This window comes from Urocampus carinirostris, chromosome 16 (assembly GCF_059441175.1).
Source record: "Urocampus carinirostris isolate Australia breed hairy pipefish chromosome 16, RoL_Ucar_1.0, whole genome shotgun sequence".
Taxonomy (NCBI): domain Eukaryota; kingdom Metazoa; phylum Chordata; class Actinopteri; order Syngnathiformes; family Syngnathidae; genus Urocampus; species Urocampus carinirostris.
In genome coordinates, this window is record NC_142364.1 from 1,936,575 (window position 1) to 1,952,110 (window position 15,536).

The 15,536-nt window shown below is 38.0% G+C and overlaps 2 protein-coding genes across 4 annotated transcripts in view; both read left to right on the forward strand.

Annotated features, from left to right (window-relative positions):
• The first annotated feature begins 166 nt into the window (after positions 1–166).
• rnf170 (ring finger protein 170) lies at positions 167–5,697 on the forward strand. The gene is made up of 7 exons (XM_088355939.1): positions 167–392; positions 991–1,165; positions 1,237–1,315; positions 3,697–3,811; positions 3,883–3,956; positions 4,025–4,156; positions 4,980–5,697. The coding sequence occupies exons 2-7, from the start codon at positions 1,026–1,028 to the stop codon at positions 5,247–5,249; spliced, it is 810 nt and encodes a 269-aa protein (XP_088212065.1). The 5' UTR covers positions 167–392; positions 991–1,025; the 3' UTR covers positions 5,250–5,697.
• A 1,154-nt stretch (positions 5,698–6,851) lies between these two features.
• The window catches only part of hook3 (hook microtubule-tethering protein 3), a 33,415-nt gene continuing 24,730 nt past the window's right edge, over positions 6,852–15,536 (forward strand). For all 3 annotated transcript variants that reach the window (XM_088355817.1, XM_088355819.1, XM_088355818.1), the window contains exons 1-6: positions 6,852–6,996; positions 12,273–12,358; positions 12,434–12,506; positions 14,257–14,307; positions 15,146–15,278; positions 15,348–15,415. In XM_088355817.1, the coding sequence (XP_088211943.1) occupies positions 6,940–6,996; positions 12,273–12,358; positions 12,434–12,506; positions 14,257–14,307; positions 15,146–15,278; positions 15,348–15,415 (468 nt within the window). In that variant the 5' untranslated portion in view covers positions 6,852–6,939. The remainder of the gene's footprint in view (positions 6,997–12,272; positions 12,359–12,433; positions 12,507–14,256; positions 14,308–15,145; positions 15,279–15,347; positions 15,416–15,536) is intronic.

A 15,536-nucleotide genomic window follows, 5' to 3' on the forward strand; every position in this document is an offset into this window, starting at 1 on the left:
GAATACAAAATGTAATCCCAGTAAGAAATTCATGTATTATAGAGATGTTTTTGAAAAGAAAAAAAAACACACAAACTAGGGCAAAATCGTTAAAACACCGACATTTTTTAAGATAAATAAATAATAACGCGTTGACGTCATAAACAGGCGTCTCAGAAGTAGAAAATCTCCTTCGAGGAACATCATCGCGAAGACTCAGGACGCTTTTTGCTTAGCTAGCTACTTTTGCTAACAAATCGAAATAATTCAGCTGGTTTATGTTAACAATATTAAGAAATGCCTCTATTTAACACATCTTAACTTCATGACGCCTTGCATTTATTGAAAGGCAATGTTTGACAATATTAGGACTTAACGTCAGCACAAATCGGCTCCTTCAAGAGTTTCCGCAAGTGAGTTGAATGCTAAAAATTGTTTATAATAAAGTGATCCGGTGCAAACAAATGCGATCAATAAAAGGTCTTCATAAAGTGCATTATGCTCGTTTATACAAAAGCTAATTTGAATTTAATGGAATTGTTCTTGTGGAGCGCATTGTTTACAACGAGAATCAACGTGACACTCCAGGATAAACTCACGATGATTGTATGGTTTCTTAATTAATAGCAACTTTATTGTTTCAGTCATTAATTGATTCTTTTCTCATTCATTTCGTCATTTTGAACAAAGAGTTATTGTGCAGGGTAAATATCCACTACTGCTGTACTTGGTTTCGTTTTGCTCAGTTTTCGATTTCACTTTTTTGCCCACCTTTTCAATAAGACTTCTTTTCCACCTTTTTTCTTTAAAGGGACAGCATGTATTAGTTAACCACTTAAAGTCGCCGTATTGTGGATATTTCTTTCAAGGGAAAAAACTGTCTCTGAGCTAGTTAGTCTTTGTTTAAGGGAATAGTCCCTAATGTTTTCAGCAGGTTTGGCAGAGCAACACATGATTTTCTGAGCGGCGTTGACAATTCTGTAACGTTTATGGTTTACCTTTTTAATCCAGTCATGGAGTTTGTGATTATGTCATGATCGTGGGTGATGGAGGACAATCCGTGCGGGGACGTGGACTACCTCATCCAGGATGAGGACACCCTCATAGAAGGTGTGAGCAACCAAGTTCTGTTTGTGGTGGTCCTCACCGTCACTGTCCTGGCTGGAATCCTCACGCTGCTTTGCAGGTAAGAAAAAAATGGATCAGAATGAACGTCGATGCTGATAACCGCATTGGATTTCATCGATGACGTTTCAGAGAGGATCAGCGACAGAATATTCACCCGGAAAATCAGGAGCATGTGCGAGCCGTCCGACAGCAGCTACAGACTGAGCAGGTTGAGCAACTTTGATTTGATTTTACTTTTATTTATTTTTTTAATAATTTTAATATACCGTTTTTGTTACATCTGTATTTTTGTTACATTTCTGTTTGTTTGTTTGACTCCCTTGACTTTGGTTCGGAAACCGTTGCAATAGAAATATTCATTTGTATTTGTTGTACAGTTAAAGTTTGAATGATAGTTATTGAGGGAAAAAGGAATAAAAAATAGGAGGAAAGAATAAGAAAATGAGGCAAAAAAGGATAACGGTAATAAAAAGAAAAGCAGAGGAAAAGGAAGTAAAATAAGAAAATTGAGTAAAAGAAATAGGTAAGAAAGGAAAGAATGGACTTAAAAAGAAAAAGGACAAAAATGAAAATTGAATTTTCTTTTTGTCTTATTTATTTTTTTCATTTTTTTCTTCTTTTTGTCCTATTCAGGACTTATTTTCTCTTTTGATGTCTTTCTTTCTTTATTTTCTTATTTCTCTTTTCAAACGCAATAAGGTACGTGTTGGTCCCTTTGAGTCTTCGTATATTGTCCACATCCGTTTTGCTTTTAGCACTCGTTTTCAGTGGCTAATGCTGCGATCGGTTAGTTAGTGTGTAAAAGGGAAAAGTGTGAAGCACATTGTAAAGCACTTTGGGAGGTCTTCATTGACTTGAAAAGCGCTATAGAAATGCAGATCATTTTCATTTATAACACCCTTTTTTAACCTCCAAAATAACACACAAGCTTTGGTGAGGGGTTTTCTACGACCAACTATCGCCGATACAACAGGAATCAAACCAGCGACATGGCGGGGAAAACACTTAATCCTAACTACTAGATCATTGTTTTTCAACAACAGTAAATACTTGTGGGACAGTGTCGCGGTAAATAATCCTATTTGTTTGCCTTTGCGTTCTAGCGAAAGTTATTTCATTTAGACTTACTCTTACCGCGGATGCACTGGCATCGACTGGTGGTTGTCTGCGGGATTTTTTTCAATGAAAGAAATGTGCCTTGGCTTTAAATAGGTTGAAAAACTCTGCACTGGATTACCAGTGACATAGATGACATATGAAAAGATATTTGATTTTCTCTCTTTATCACACAATTTTTATTCACGGTGCCAGAGACGAATGTTAAAGAATGGCGGAAAACGGGAAAAAAAATCTTTAAAGATGTAAATAAATGCAAAAAAGCATGACGAGGGACTAACTGATGATAGATCAACCTCGGGAGGACATAAAATTAAAATAAAAAAAGAACTGACGTTGTCAGTAGATTATTTTAATAATGGCTGCACGGATTCAAAAATGTTTGTCACTTGAAATGGCCAAGTTTAGCTTAGAAAAAGTGAAAACCTTTTTATACTGATTTTCAATCAAAAATGAAGGGTACGTGTACATTTGCCGTGCACCCTTGAAAATTTTTCAAAGGCATTGAATTCATTATGCTAAAACAAGGCTTTAATTTGCATTAAAATGGCCAAAAAACAATTTTCGAAAGTCTTAGAAATATGAACATTTGTTTGTCTGAATTTGGTTTATTTTGTGGAGTTGGTCTTGAATTTGATTTCAAAACGCATCAAAAAGAGTCCTTAATGTTCCAAAAGCTTAACGTTACATTCAAGCTTTAGGAACCCTGGTTTGCTTGAAGTCTTAAAAAATGTTTGAATTTTAATGTTGTGTATTCAAGGATTAAAAAATGCTTGAATTTTGGGTAAAACGCTTGTAAATGTTTCAAATTGCACAAAATGTTTTTCACCAAGTTTGCTTAAAAATGACGTTGACTCTGCTCTGCGCTGGTTTCACTTTGGCATCGCATTTCTTCTTCTCCCCGTCATTGATTTGTAGGTCATTATCCGATGAAGCGTCAACACCCTCTACGGGTCGCACATGAGAGGACAGGTGCATGCTACACTTGAACAGGATACTGTAAAACGTGTATTAGTGCAAGGAATACATTTCAATAACGGACATTTATGATGGCCCATAATATGAAGGTAGTGTTCCTCAGTGGTCAATTGTAATGGGAAGAACTTCCTGCAACTGAAAATGGAAGCTACATTTGACTTTCATTTATACCCAACACCTCTATGGGGAAAAATTTGTTTCATAAACGACTATATTCGCGATTTACACAAGATCTAAAATATCAAATAGGCATTCATGTACACGCAAGATTAAAATGGCAAATATAGTCCCCGCTGAACACGATGCACCATACAATGATATTAATGACAAAATCGGTTCATTTCCAAATCGGCGAAAAAGTGAACCAGCAATACCCGAAGCTCGATGTAGCGAGTGCTCTCTGTATTTTTGTTTTGGTTTATTATGGAGCAATTGTTTCAGCCCTAGTTTCAAGAAGAATGGTTGTATTGCCTCATTCAATGTCGTGTTTCCCAGGAAGAGAATCCCCAGCCGGAACCCAGGCAGCAATATTACAGAGATATGTCTTGCCCCGTATGTTTACAACAAGCTGTTCTACCTGTGGAGACCAATTGCGGACATCTGTTTTGTGGTACGATGAATTAAACGAGTTTGAATTTTCATTTCATCGGATCAAATACCAAGTGTATTCTCCCCTTGTAGGTTCCTGTCTTATAGCATACTGGAGGTACGGCGCCTGGTTGGGCGCCATTAACTGTCCCATATGCAGACAGATGGTAAGACTGAATGATTTTTCTTTCCTTTTATTATTTTCTTTAAATGCAAAACTCGCTTTTGTGTCCAGGTTACGTTGCTTTTCCCGCTGTTCCACGAGCAAACGGCTCCTCAGAGGGTCCAGGACGGCGAGGCCGAACCTCAACTTATTTTAAGAGACATCAACGATTATAACCGTCGCTTTTCGGGACAGCCCAGATCCGTGAGTTGGACCCCAAGTGAACATTTGCATTTGATCTGTTGGACTAGACAACTACGACACGAATGCATTTTAAAGAATGATCCCAATCAAATACACATTTATTTAAAAACCGTTTTATTGATTTAAAAAAAAAAAAAGAATTCAGGGAAGGAGAAATTGGTCAAGTCCCATTTATTTGTGACTCCCTTAATCACAAGATGTCTCAAAGGACTGCACGGTATTACAATGACACCATCCCCTGATCTTAAACCAACATGCGGGCAAGGAAAAACTCAAAACCTCAGCACGAGGAAAATAAGAAACCTTGGGAAGGGGCCTCAACAGTGCTAATCCCCCCCCCTTGCAGGATGACCAGAGTGGAATAGATTTAGCATCGGGTAACGGTGCACAAAACATATTCCACATTAACAAAAGAAAACGTTGGTAATCTGTTGAAATTTGTCCAAAAAGTCTATCACAGCAACAACGCCGCTTCACATCTCTGCCGGCTGGTCTGATTTTAAACCGGCATCAATGCAAGGACTCGTAGCTTGCGCATTCATTTGAGTTTTTATTTTTTATGTATTTAATTACTTCAAATAATTTGATCAATTGCCCATCCTAATTTATGACCATTAGCATAAGAAAATCACAGTAGAAAAAAAGTTGTAAATTAATTATAAAAAAGTTTTAACATTCACTTTAATCTATTTAGGTTTTAAAAATGTTTTTTGTTATTTTTCTTTATTATAATTTTTCCCTTTAAATAATGTGATCAATTTCCCAGCCCCAAATTTTGAAATCCACTGCAAACAACGTCCCGGTCTTCCCATTTATTCCTCAGTTGATGGACCGTCTCCGCGACGTGCCCACCCTCCTCCGCCACGCTTTCCGGGAGATGTTCTCCATGGGCGGCCTCTTCTGGATGTTCCGAATCCGTATCATTTTGTGCCTGGTGGGGGCGCTCACCTACTTGGCCTCGCCGCTCGACATCCTCCCCGAGGCGCTCTTCGGTCTGCTGGGCTTCATGGATGACTTCTTTGTCATCCTTCTCCTCTTTGTCTACATCTCCATCATGTACAGGGAGGTGGTCACGCAGAGACTCAACGGTTAGGTCTTCATTTCCCTTAATCCACAAAACGAGAATAAATACGAGTTTGGGCCTCTATTCAGCAAGAATGCTTTATGGCTCGCTTGGTTTTTCTACCACCCATTACTCTTTCAGCATGCCTTTGTTGATTTTGTCCAATATCCAATTCCTGTAAAATAAGGATGACTGTATTTATTCGTGTATAACGTGCACTTCGAATTTTTTTGTTCAAAATCGGTATAAAATTTGGTTTTGCTTTTTCTCAGCTCAACCTAAACATTGTAAGTCAAAAACGTTGAATACATGCAGCCATATTATAACACGGAATATAATGCGCACGTTCTATGCGGATAAATACCCTTTTAGCAGTTTTTTTTTGTTATGTTGCTGTGGGCCGACGCTTACTGATTGTATACTGGTAAACTAGTTTGTTTTGTAACCTATATTTGATGAATAAATGATGCTTGAGCTATGTGAAATCATTTATTTGTGACACCTTCTCAAACAAGCATTTTAATTTGGGGGGGGGAAGCAAAAATCAGAATACCCACAAGCTCTGCCCGCTTTGTTGAATGTCAGATTTTAAGATGTCGTAAACCTTTTTTTTTCGCAGATACCCCCCCAAGTTTTTCTCTTTTAACAGACACAAAACAATTCTAAACAAATAAAATATTCAGCAAAACATAAAAGAGCAAACATGAATCTACACAAGCTCCACCCACCCAGGTTGACCCCAGTCAGATTGTGACACATGAAAGTTTTTGCGCATTTCAAGTTTATAAAAACGACACAATATCTCTAAACTAATATACATATTCCATGAAACACAATGTACAATAAAAAAGAAAAAGGGGCAAAATATGATTACACACAAATCTCACCTCCTGATTGTGAGATACCCGAGAACCTGTTTGTTTTGATTCCACCAGATGTAATTGTTTTTCTATTCAAACAAATACAAATGCATTTCTTATCAAATACATTTTTTTCTCGAGACAAATTCCATGATAAAAATTAGAATTAATAAAAGATAAAAAAAATATGACTACTGTACAGTACACACAAGGGAATGTGGAACAAGCACGCTTTTTTCTTTGCTTTTGTGGATAGCCCATGTTTTTCTTTTTCAAAAGCGGTTGAAATATCTAGAAATAAATGCAAGTCATTTTTTTAAATTAAGAAATTAAAATATATTTTAAAAAGAGCAAAAATGAGTGCACACAAGCTCCGCCCACCCCGGCAGACCCCGATGTCGGAATGTGAAGCCAGCGAGAATGTTTTTCTTTTTTTGAGAATACTTCCATTGTTTTTATTTTGAAAATACATGCACATATTTCTAAGTCAAAGATCATAATTTTAAAGAAATAACAAAATGTATTTAAAAAAGAACAAAAATATAAATGCATACAAGCCCCGCCCACCCAGGCAGACGCCAGTGTCGGAATGTGAAACCAGCGAAAAAAATTCTTTATTTGAGAATACTTCCATTGTTTTCATTTTGAAAATACATGCTAATATTTCTAAGACAAACATCCTAATAAAAATAAAAAATAAAAACAGCAAAAATATGACTACACACAAGCTCCGCCCACCTCAGTAGGCGCCGGTGTCGGATTGTGAGACACCCGATAAAGAGGCGACCTCGGAAGCGTCTGATGTCGCTAGGAACTTTACGCTCTATTTCTCATCATTTTTCCGTCTCCTTTTATTAACAATGTCTACAACGGGCACCTTAGATCGAATGGAACTTTGTGAAAGCCTTTTAACATGGGTAAGACATCGACTTTTGTTTTTTTTCCTCCCTTTTCCCCCCTCCGAAGGCTAGCTAGCTAGTTTAGCATAGAATGCTAACGTTAGCATTCAAGCTAACGGTGGGCGTCTGCAGGGAAAACATGACACGAACTCGCTTACGTATGCAGCTAGACAGCTGTTTTTTTGTTCTTTTTTTGCACCGTTTGCGTCGCTTATGTGGTGCACATTAGCCGATTTATCGTTTCCTGGCCGGGTGCCGATTCCTTTGCCTAGTTTCATGACAAAAACAAGTAAGAAATTCCTCCAAAAATCTGTGTCTGGGATCGATCGCTCATCATTGGACTTTTTTGGCTTAAATATTTCAGTTATTCATTAGTAACCGTGGTTGTGACTCATAATTAGAAAAATCTATCTTTTTTTTAATTGAAATCATTTGTTTTGATGGCATCATTTCAGAATACCATAGCATGATTCTAGTAGACCTCCGGGGTACGACGTTATTCCCTTCCGAGTTGGGGATCGCAGAGTGAAAATATCGTATAGTAGGATTTAGAAACCAATATTAATTCTCATAAAAGTAATCAAATACTATTTAGTAAGTACGACTAATGTCTGATATATACACAAATTCAAAGGATCATTTTATTTAGTATTTATGGTTAACTTTAGACTTGAATAGACTCTCACAATAAGGAGAGAAGACTTCAATGGATTTTAAACTTGCAAGGAGCACCGGGAGAGGGGCTTTCAGATAAGAGAATTTCATTCCGTCCTAAAGTCCTCCTCCGAGACCCCTCTTATTATTAAATATTCAAAGTTACAAACAAATCAGCCTTGAAAGGTTTGGATATGAAAGAAGAGCAACATGATTGGCTGATAACGACAATGGTGTAATAGTCAAAACATTGAATAACATCGCGCAATTATCGTCAAAATATGGAACTAGCATCCTATGAAGTCTTTGCTAATATTAAAAATAGAATAATCTTATAACTTAGCTTTTCTGTGACGAGAGAAGGTTTAGTGGAGTACAGGGTGGATTCTTAATCATTTCCCCCCGATCGTCGATGGTAGCGATCCGTGGGCTTTCTCAGTATTTCCACAAGCTTTGTTTCCATGGTTCTCATGTTTTTGCTTGAATTTGGTATGTTTTTTGGACTTGCAAAGTCATTGGTAGTTTATGTCATATAGTGGGGAAAATGTAATGAGAGGCCAAACATCACATTGTAAGCGGAAAACGTCATAAGGCGGGAACATTTGATCCCGTGGTCTACTGTACTAGATTAGCAGGGAATAATACACTCATGTGCTGTATTTAGTAAATAGTCCAAAACAGAAACCATGTTCAATCCATACTGTGTGTATTCTCACTTTAAAGCCCCAGCGCTTCATATTTGAGCACTAAATGTAGCTATGTTTACTGGTGCGAGCGAGGAGCCAGTGCCACAGAGCTTCAGGATGCCAAACAAACATGACATCGACCTAATTGTGGATTCCACTGTGTAAAAGAAATAAGAATTTCTCGACCGCTAATTGATTTTTCATGTATAAAAATTAACGTTGGTATGATAGTTCATGTATTTTTGACTATTATTCAAATCAATGTCGTTGTTTTAAAACAGAATGTTTGTTTTTGTACCAATAGGAGGCAATAAATATGACACACGTTTCCTTTGAATGCATTTAGAAAAATAAATTCTATGAAACGTATTATTGTATGGCAGATTTAGAAAGATGAATGTGATTTTTTTTTTTATCTTGTACGTTCCATGCCCAAGTTTTCTTTTTCAAATTAATTTTCAACTTAGTGAACGAGAACAACGAGGAAAATGAAATGAACAAAAATACATCGTACTGTATAGTTCTCATACGTATATGTGCGCACATGTAATACCGCTATCAACATAATACAGCGCAGCAGAGTAGTGAAATGTCATGTTTTCTGAACACACACTGTATGCATGGTTAGTAGTACAAATATCTGTCGTGACATACAGTTGCTTTGTTTGGCAATTACACACAAATTAGGTTCTGCCAGTGTTAATTTGTCACTGTCATTTTTCATGTATGTGTCATCGATTGAGTCGCTCAAGTTATGTCATCGGCATGTACTGTAATTACAGTCGAACGCTTCTTATATGAATTTTAAAATAGATTCCTTGTGTTTTATGAGTTCAAAGGAGAATTAGTATCAGAAAGTTCGCGACACTTCATTAAATTTTTGATTTGTTTGACTGTTGAACAGACACACTTCCGATTGTTTTTTAAAAAAAAAATAGAGTAGAATAGAAATTTCTTATCGGTTATTGATGGGAACGTCGTGTACATTCTTTACAACAGGATTACAAATGGCATTCCATGATAGACAAGTCATAAGAAACCAGAAAGCAAGAAATAAGAAAAAAATGTATAATATTACTATAAATAGGCAATACTCACTATGCAAAGTGGGGCTTGTTGACTGGCCTAAGTTATAAGTACATCAAAAAATAGTTCAACAACATTAGCAATGACATTAGCAGCAACATTGTGCAAAAATAATAATAAAGAAATCAGTCTTGTGTGCTTACGCTGGGCAGTGACTGGGCCGTGAGCAGCCAATGATTTACTGGGCTGTGTTGATGACTCTCATTTTTGTCTCGTGCATACATTCCTTGTATACTTGGAGAGGTTTTTGAATGCTTAAAGATGACTCTGACTTCTTTTTTTAGAAAGCTAAATTCACCAGAGCAGGGGTTTAAACTCGCGACCCCCAGGATGATGGTTTGAGGCCCCCGCCTTCATATGAGGGTTAAAGGGACAGTGTGTATTATTTGCCCACTAGATGTCGCTGGATTTTGTTGTGCCGCTGATAACTAGTGCTAAAAGCACAGCGGAAGGGGACCAAATATGGAGACTCGGTGATCGAAACGCACCTTATTACTTTTGAGAAGAAAATAAATAAGATAAGGAAAGAAAAAAAATAGAAAAAAGGGACAAAAGAGAAAAATGGGGGGAAAACGAAATAAGACAAAAAGTAAGAATCAACAAAAAAGCTACGTAAAAAAATAAAATAAAAAAAGAAGAGAAAAGAAAAAAAGAGAAATTAAATAGTGAAACTCAGGAAAAGAATGAAAAGAAAAATGAAAAAATATTCTTCTTTCTTATTTGTTATTCCTTTTAAAAATAGTTTCCCTTCTATTTGTCTTTCTTTTTTTTGCCTGCACTACACATGACAGTGACATCTAGTGGACAAATATAAAACACTGTCCCTTAAAGAACAACGGAATGTTTTTTATCAGCGCTGTTTTTGTGGAAAACCCCATTCGGGCCAGCGACTCCATGGAGTTTGAGACCCATGATTTTAAAGTGTAAAAAACAAAGTGATCTATGACATCAACACTCATATATAGAAATAAGTTTTGCCGTCACGCACTCGGTTTATTTCACAGCAGGCGCCGTCAATCCAAAAGAATGTTTCGTGCTCAAGTGGCAAGGCTTTGTGAAGAAGTTCCTCACAGGGCTTTCCTGGTTTTCCATGTGTTGTTTTGGTGTTTTATTTCCTTTTTTTCCCAATTTCCTGCTGAACTGGGTTATGTAATGAAAGGGTGTCGCCTGGACTCGGTCTTGAAATATTTTCCTGCCAGATCCTCTCGCGTGACCAGTTTTTGATGAGTTGAAGGCTTTTCAGCTTAGCTGTAGTCACGTCATATACTGTATTTTTCCGGACTATAAGTCCCTTCCGGAGTTTAAGTCGCATCAGCCTCACGAAGAAGGAAAAGACCTGTATAAGTCGCACGTGCTCTATAAGTCGCATTTTGGGGAAATTCATTCGATAAAATCCAACACAAAATGTCATCTCAAAAGGTAATTTACAATTATAATCAAATGGAGAACAACAGGCTGAATAAGTGTACGGTATACGAAAGTTACACGTACATGAATGAATGAAAACTTTATTTCGAACATTAAAATGAAAACGGAACAATAACTCGAGAACAAAATAATGTGACATAATATGTTCGAAAGGGGTAGTAAGAAGCAAATGCTTGGATTCCCTACCCCTTCATCTTCCCTATTAAATACACCAATGATAGTAACAACAATAGAAATAATAACAGTTATGATATAACATAAGCAACAATAACAACAAAGTTGACCATAGTTTGAGACGCAATATTTCCAATCTCCAGTATCACTCATACCCCATTTTCTTCATTTCTGTATTCTGCCAGTAATGTTTTTTGTATTTAAATTTGAAAATGTGAATAGTTGGACATTGTTTGATCTCGTCTTGTAAATCGTTCCAAAGTTTGACTCCGCACACAGACACACACATACTTTTCCTGGTGGTTCTCATCTTTGGGATGATGAATTTACGACAGCCCCTTAAGTCATAATTTCCCTCTTTACGAATGAATCATTTATGGATGTTTTCTGGCACTATGTTTTTGTTGACCTTAAATAGCAATTGTGCAGTGAAAAATTTTCTGAATCATCCAATTTTTAATGTACATGCATATCCTAGACCCGCTCGAATACATCTGTAACGACGTAAAAGATTCCTAGTTATTAAGATAACTACATGCATACTAAACTAACAGGGTCACTCAAAATCACTTAATCCAATGAAATATTTATCCTGGGTGTCAAAATGACCGGGAAAACGACTCCCCCCACTCGGAAGGTGGACAAAAAGCTGCTTCCTGTTATCGCTACCACATTGCATGCAAGGTTGAAATGATCAACACAGGCCTAGAGTGTCCTCTTGCTGTTTCCTGTGAAAATAACATGTGAAGTGATATACAGTACCAGTAATAAAAATGTAAAACTTAATGATATGTTTTCATGATTTCACATCCAAGTCTCACCGGAGTATAGGTCCCACCCCCGGCCAAATTATAGGAACAACTGCGACTTATAGGCCGGAAAATACGATATGTAAAAAAAAAAAAAAGTATGCAAACTATTTGGTGGGCTTTGTAAAGTGAGGACCAATATCTATGTCAGAACATCTAAATAACTAAATAGTACATTATAAATACTACATATGTGTAATATGCTTGCAAAAGATTCAATAGCATTTTGGATAAATATACACATAAAGGAAAAATATAATCGAATTTAGCTTTGTTGTGATGTAAGTTGGTACATTAGAGTAGTGGGTGGATGTGTTGCGTATCACTGGCCCTTGCTCTTACCAGACACCACAGTGCCATCTAGTGGCTGGATATTACACATGGGTACTTTACACCAAGTCATCATATAACTATGAAATATCCTATTTTGAAAAACAAATTGTATTTGTTTGTTTAGGTCCAAACATTCGGTGTGGAGGCTCAATGCAAGACGGTGGAGGACATGACAAGCGGTGTTGTTATGGCTCAGGTTCTGCAGAAAATGTAAGTCGATATTTCTTGTATTACCGCATTCTCTTTTTTGACTATATCTTTATTCACTTCTCTTTCCTTTTGTAGAGATGAAGTGTATTTCAATGATGCGTGGATTAGTCGAATCAAGCCAGATGTGGGGGACAACTGGAGGTTAAAAGTAAGTTCTATATTCATTGTGTTTGGTAGATTTGTGTGAATTTAGATTTGAAGCCTTAAAGCGACAGCGTGTACTATTAAATGCCTCCTGGAAAAACTGTGAAAAAAACATTGATTTGAACACTAGGCAAAATGCACGAACTATCATACCACTGTTAATTTTTATAAACAAATCATAGGTCGAGACATTTGTATTTCTTTTACACCGTGGAATTTCCACTGAAATCGGCACTATGTTCGTCTGTCATTCTGCTGTCACGCATCACTGGCCCTCGCAGGTACCGGACAACACTGGGACATTTAGTGGTCAAATGCTACATATCCATCCATTATCCGCAGTAGGGTCGCAGGGGCTCGTCAGTGGGCATTGGAAACCCTGAACCGGTCTCCAGCCAGTCGTAGGGCACACAGAGATGGACACCTCACCCGCTCATTCACACCTAGGGGCAATTCGGAACGACCAATTAACCTGACATGCATGTTTTTGGAATGTGGGAGGAAAACCCACCCAGGCACGGGGAGAACATACAAACTCCACACAGGGAGCCTGCAGTAGCTGGACTTGAACCCTGGACCTCGGGACCGTGGGGCTGCGCGCTACCCACCTAGCCGCTGTGCCGCCCAAATACGACACATTGGGCTTTAAATGTAACTTCTTTAAAATTTGAAGGTTCATAACAATCAAATGACTGCAGGGATCAAGTATTTATTCAAATAAGCTGTACAGAATATGGACATTTTTTACGCGTGTATGGCCCCGGGTCATCATGGCTGCCTTTTTGGCAAGTTCATGATGCACGTACAAGATTGGAAATTCAAACAAAACTTGTATATTGCACAAAAATGCCGCCTTGCGAGGGATTTGTATCATACTTCATGTCATAGGAAGACTGGTCTGCCCTACCGAACGTGCATTGATCTGGAAAATTAGGAAAGCGCTAGCCCAAAAAATGTGGGATAATTGTGGATACATTGGGGCAACTAGCAGGAATAAGACCGAGTTACAAAGTCATTGGATATGAACGCTGCTGTTAACCCCCACCCGCGACAACAAAAGACTGAAAGCGCTGGATCCAATTGAAGTGGCTGAAAAGTGTGGTTAACAGGAGTTGGTGTAAGCGGTTAACTTTGGCAGCTAGCAAGGAAAGCTACTAAAAAATGCCAGATACAAATTGCAGGAGCAAATATCGTCGAGTACCTGGAACCTAAATCGTGGAACTCCACGACATTCGCTTGCGTGACCTGCTGTGGAAACTAGTAACACTGAAGGATGAAGCAAGAGCAGCTCACTCAAGTCATAGCTTGCGGCCAAAAGTCAATTTGGAAAAGCTAGAGGGGGAAACCGTGATAAAAAAAAAACAATCATCAAAAACTGAAAGACGATGTACGCTTTATTTAAACGGAACAGCCACCGATGACAATAGCAGCTCGCGGAGAGCCATAGCCTTCAGCCAAGTGGCTAATATAAGTGGCTTGAGAATGAAGCGGTGGAAACGAATGATAGATTCCCTTATCCTCGGACCATCACCCAAAAATGTTATTCAGGGTTTCCTAATTGTAAAATGGTGGCCAAACATGTCTGTTTCTTCAGGTTGTGAAATGTAATTACAATTTTTTTTTCTAAAACCTAAACTCATGTTTGAAATACCTGTGCTTTACTTTAATGACATGAGTATTTTCAACCACCAGGAGTCGCTATATGAAACACACCGGGACTTTGAAAGAATGTGATTATGTTTGGTTTGTTTCAGATCAGCAATCTAAAGAAAGTTCTCAAAGGCATCTTGGAGTTCAACCAGGAGGTAAGAAAATTGTTTTTGTTTTTTATGTGGCTTATTTCAAGAAAATGAGATCAATTGGATTATTGATCAGCAACATTTTGTGATATTACTTGACAGATTTACAGAAAGAAGACCAAGAACGACGCAAAAAAATGAATTCCCCGGTTACATGATTTGAATAATGTGAAAAGTAAATGTACTTCATTTATTCAGCCCTTTACAACTATCCTCCCGTGTACCAAAGTCTTTTACAGCTGATAATAAAGGAGAAGCAATACAACAGCATATAAGACTAAATAAAATTAAAAATAAGTGTTTGGACTGTCAAGGGGACGGGTACAGAAATAAGCTCCGGATTTGTATTTTGTTTCCCTTTTTCCTTTCTGTTTGCTCAATTGTTTATTGAAGTTGTTGATTTTGAATTCATCGTAACGTTGTATTTAGAAAGATAGATACTTTATTTGTCCCCGTAGGAAAATTCACACTTCCAGCAGTATCCTTGTGTTGAACATAGAACAATAATAAAATGAAAGGAATATAATACGTAAATACCCAAATGTAACGTTTTGATATAGAGTATTTAAATAGTGCTACATTAAATACACACTGTAATAAAAATAGGGTAATATGCAATGTAGGGGTGGGGTTTCATGTGGGCTTTTACTCCCCCGGGTGGAGTTAAAGAGCCTCTTGGCATGAGGAAGAAATGATCTCCTCAGTCTGTCCGTGGAGCAAGACTGTGACAGCAGTCTGTCGCTGAAGCTGCTCTTCCGTTTGGAGATGATGCTGTGTAGTGGATATGATGTATTTGATGAACACGGGGAAAAATAACAATGTCGATCCGATCTCCCGTCTGCAGATTCTAGGCCAACACATCAACGACTTTACGCTACCCAACGTCAGTCTCATCGGCGAGCACTCGGACCCGGCAGAACTCGGGAGAATGCTCCAACTCATTCTAGGCTGCGCCGTCAACTGCGAACAGAAGCAAGGTGAACACAAAATCGCCAAGGATATTCCTGAGGTTCTTACAGCTGACGCTGTTTCCGTGTATCACTCAGAATACATCCAAACCATTATGATGATGGAGGAATCGGTCCAGCACGTCGTCATGACGGCCATCCAAGAGGTACGGCGGGCTGTAACCTTCCACCGTCATCCCTTGTCCGATCGCTTTTATGTCTGACTCCTTTAACAACTAAAAGTCTCAAAGGACTAGACACGCCACAGTCACAACATGGGAAATGAAA

Excerpts from the sequence above, each read along its gene's own strand:
- rnf170 (XM_088355939.1), top strand. The coding sequence starts at position 1,026 with ATGGAGGACAATCCGTGCGGGGACGTGGACTACCTCATCCAGGATGAG. Across the intron at positions 1,166-1,236 it reads ATCCTCACGCTGCTTTGCAG|AGAGGATCAGCGACAGAATA; the intron begins GTAAGAAAAAAA and ends ATGACGTTTCAG. Across the intron at positions 4,157-4,979 it reads TTTCGGGACAGCCCAGATCC|TTGATGGACCGTCTCCGCGA; the intron begins GTGAGTTGGACC and ends TTTATTCCTCAG.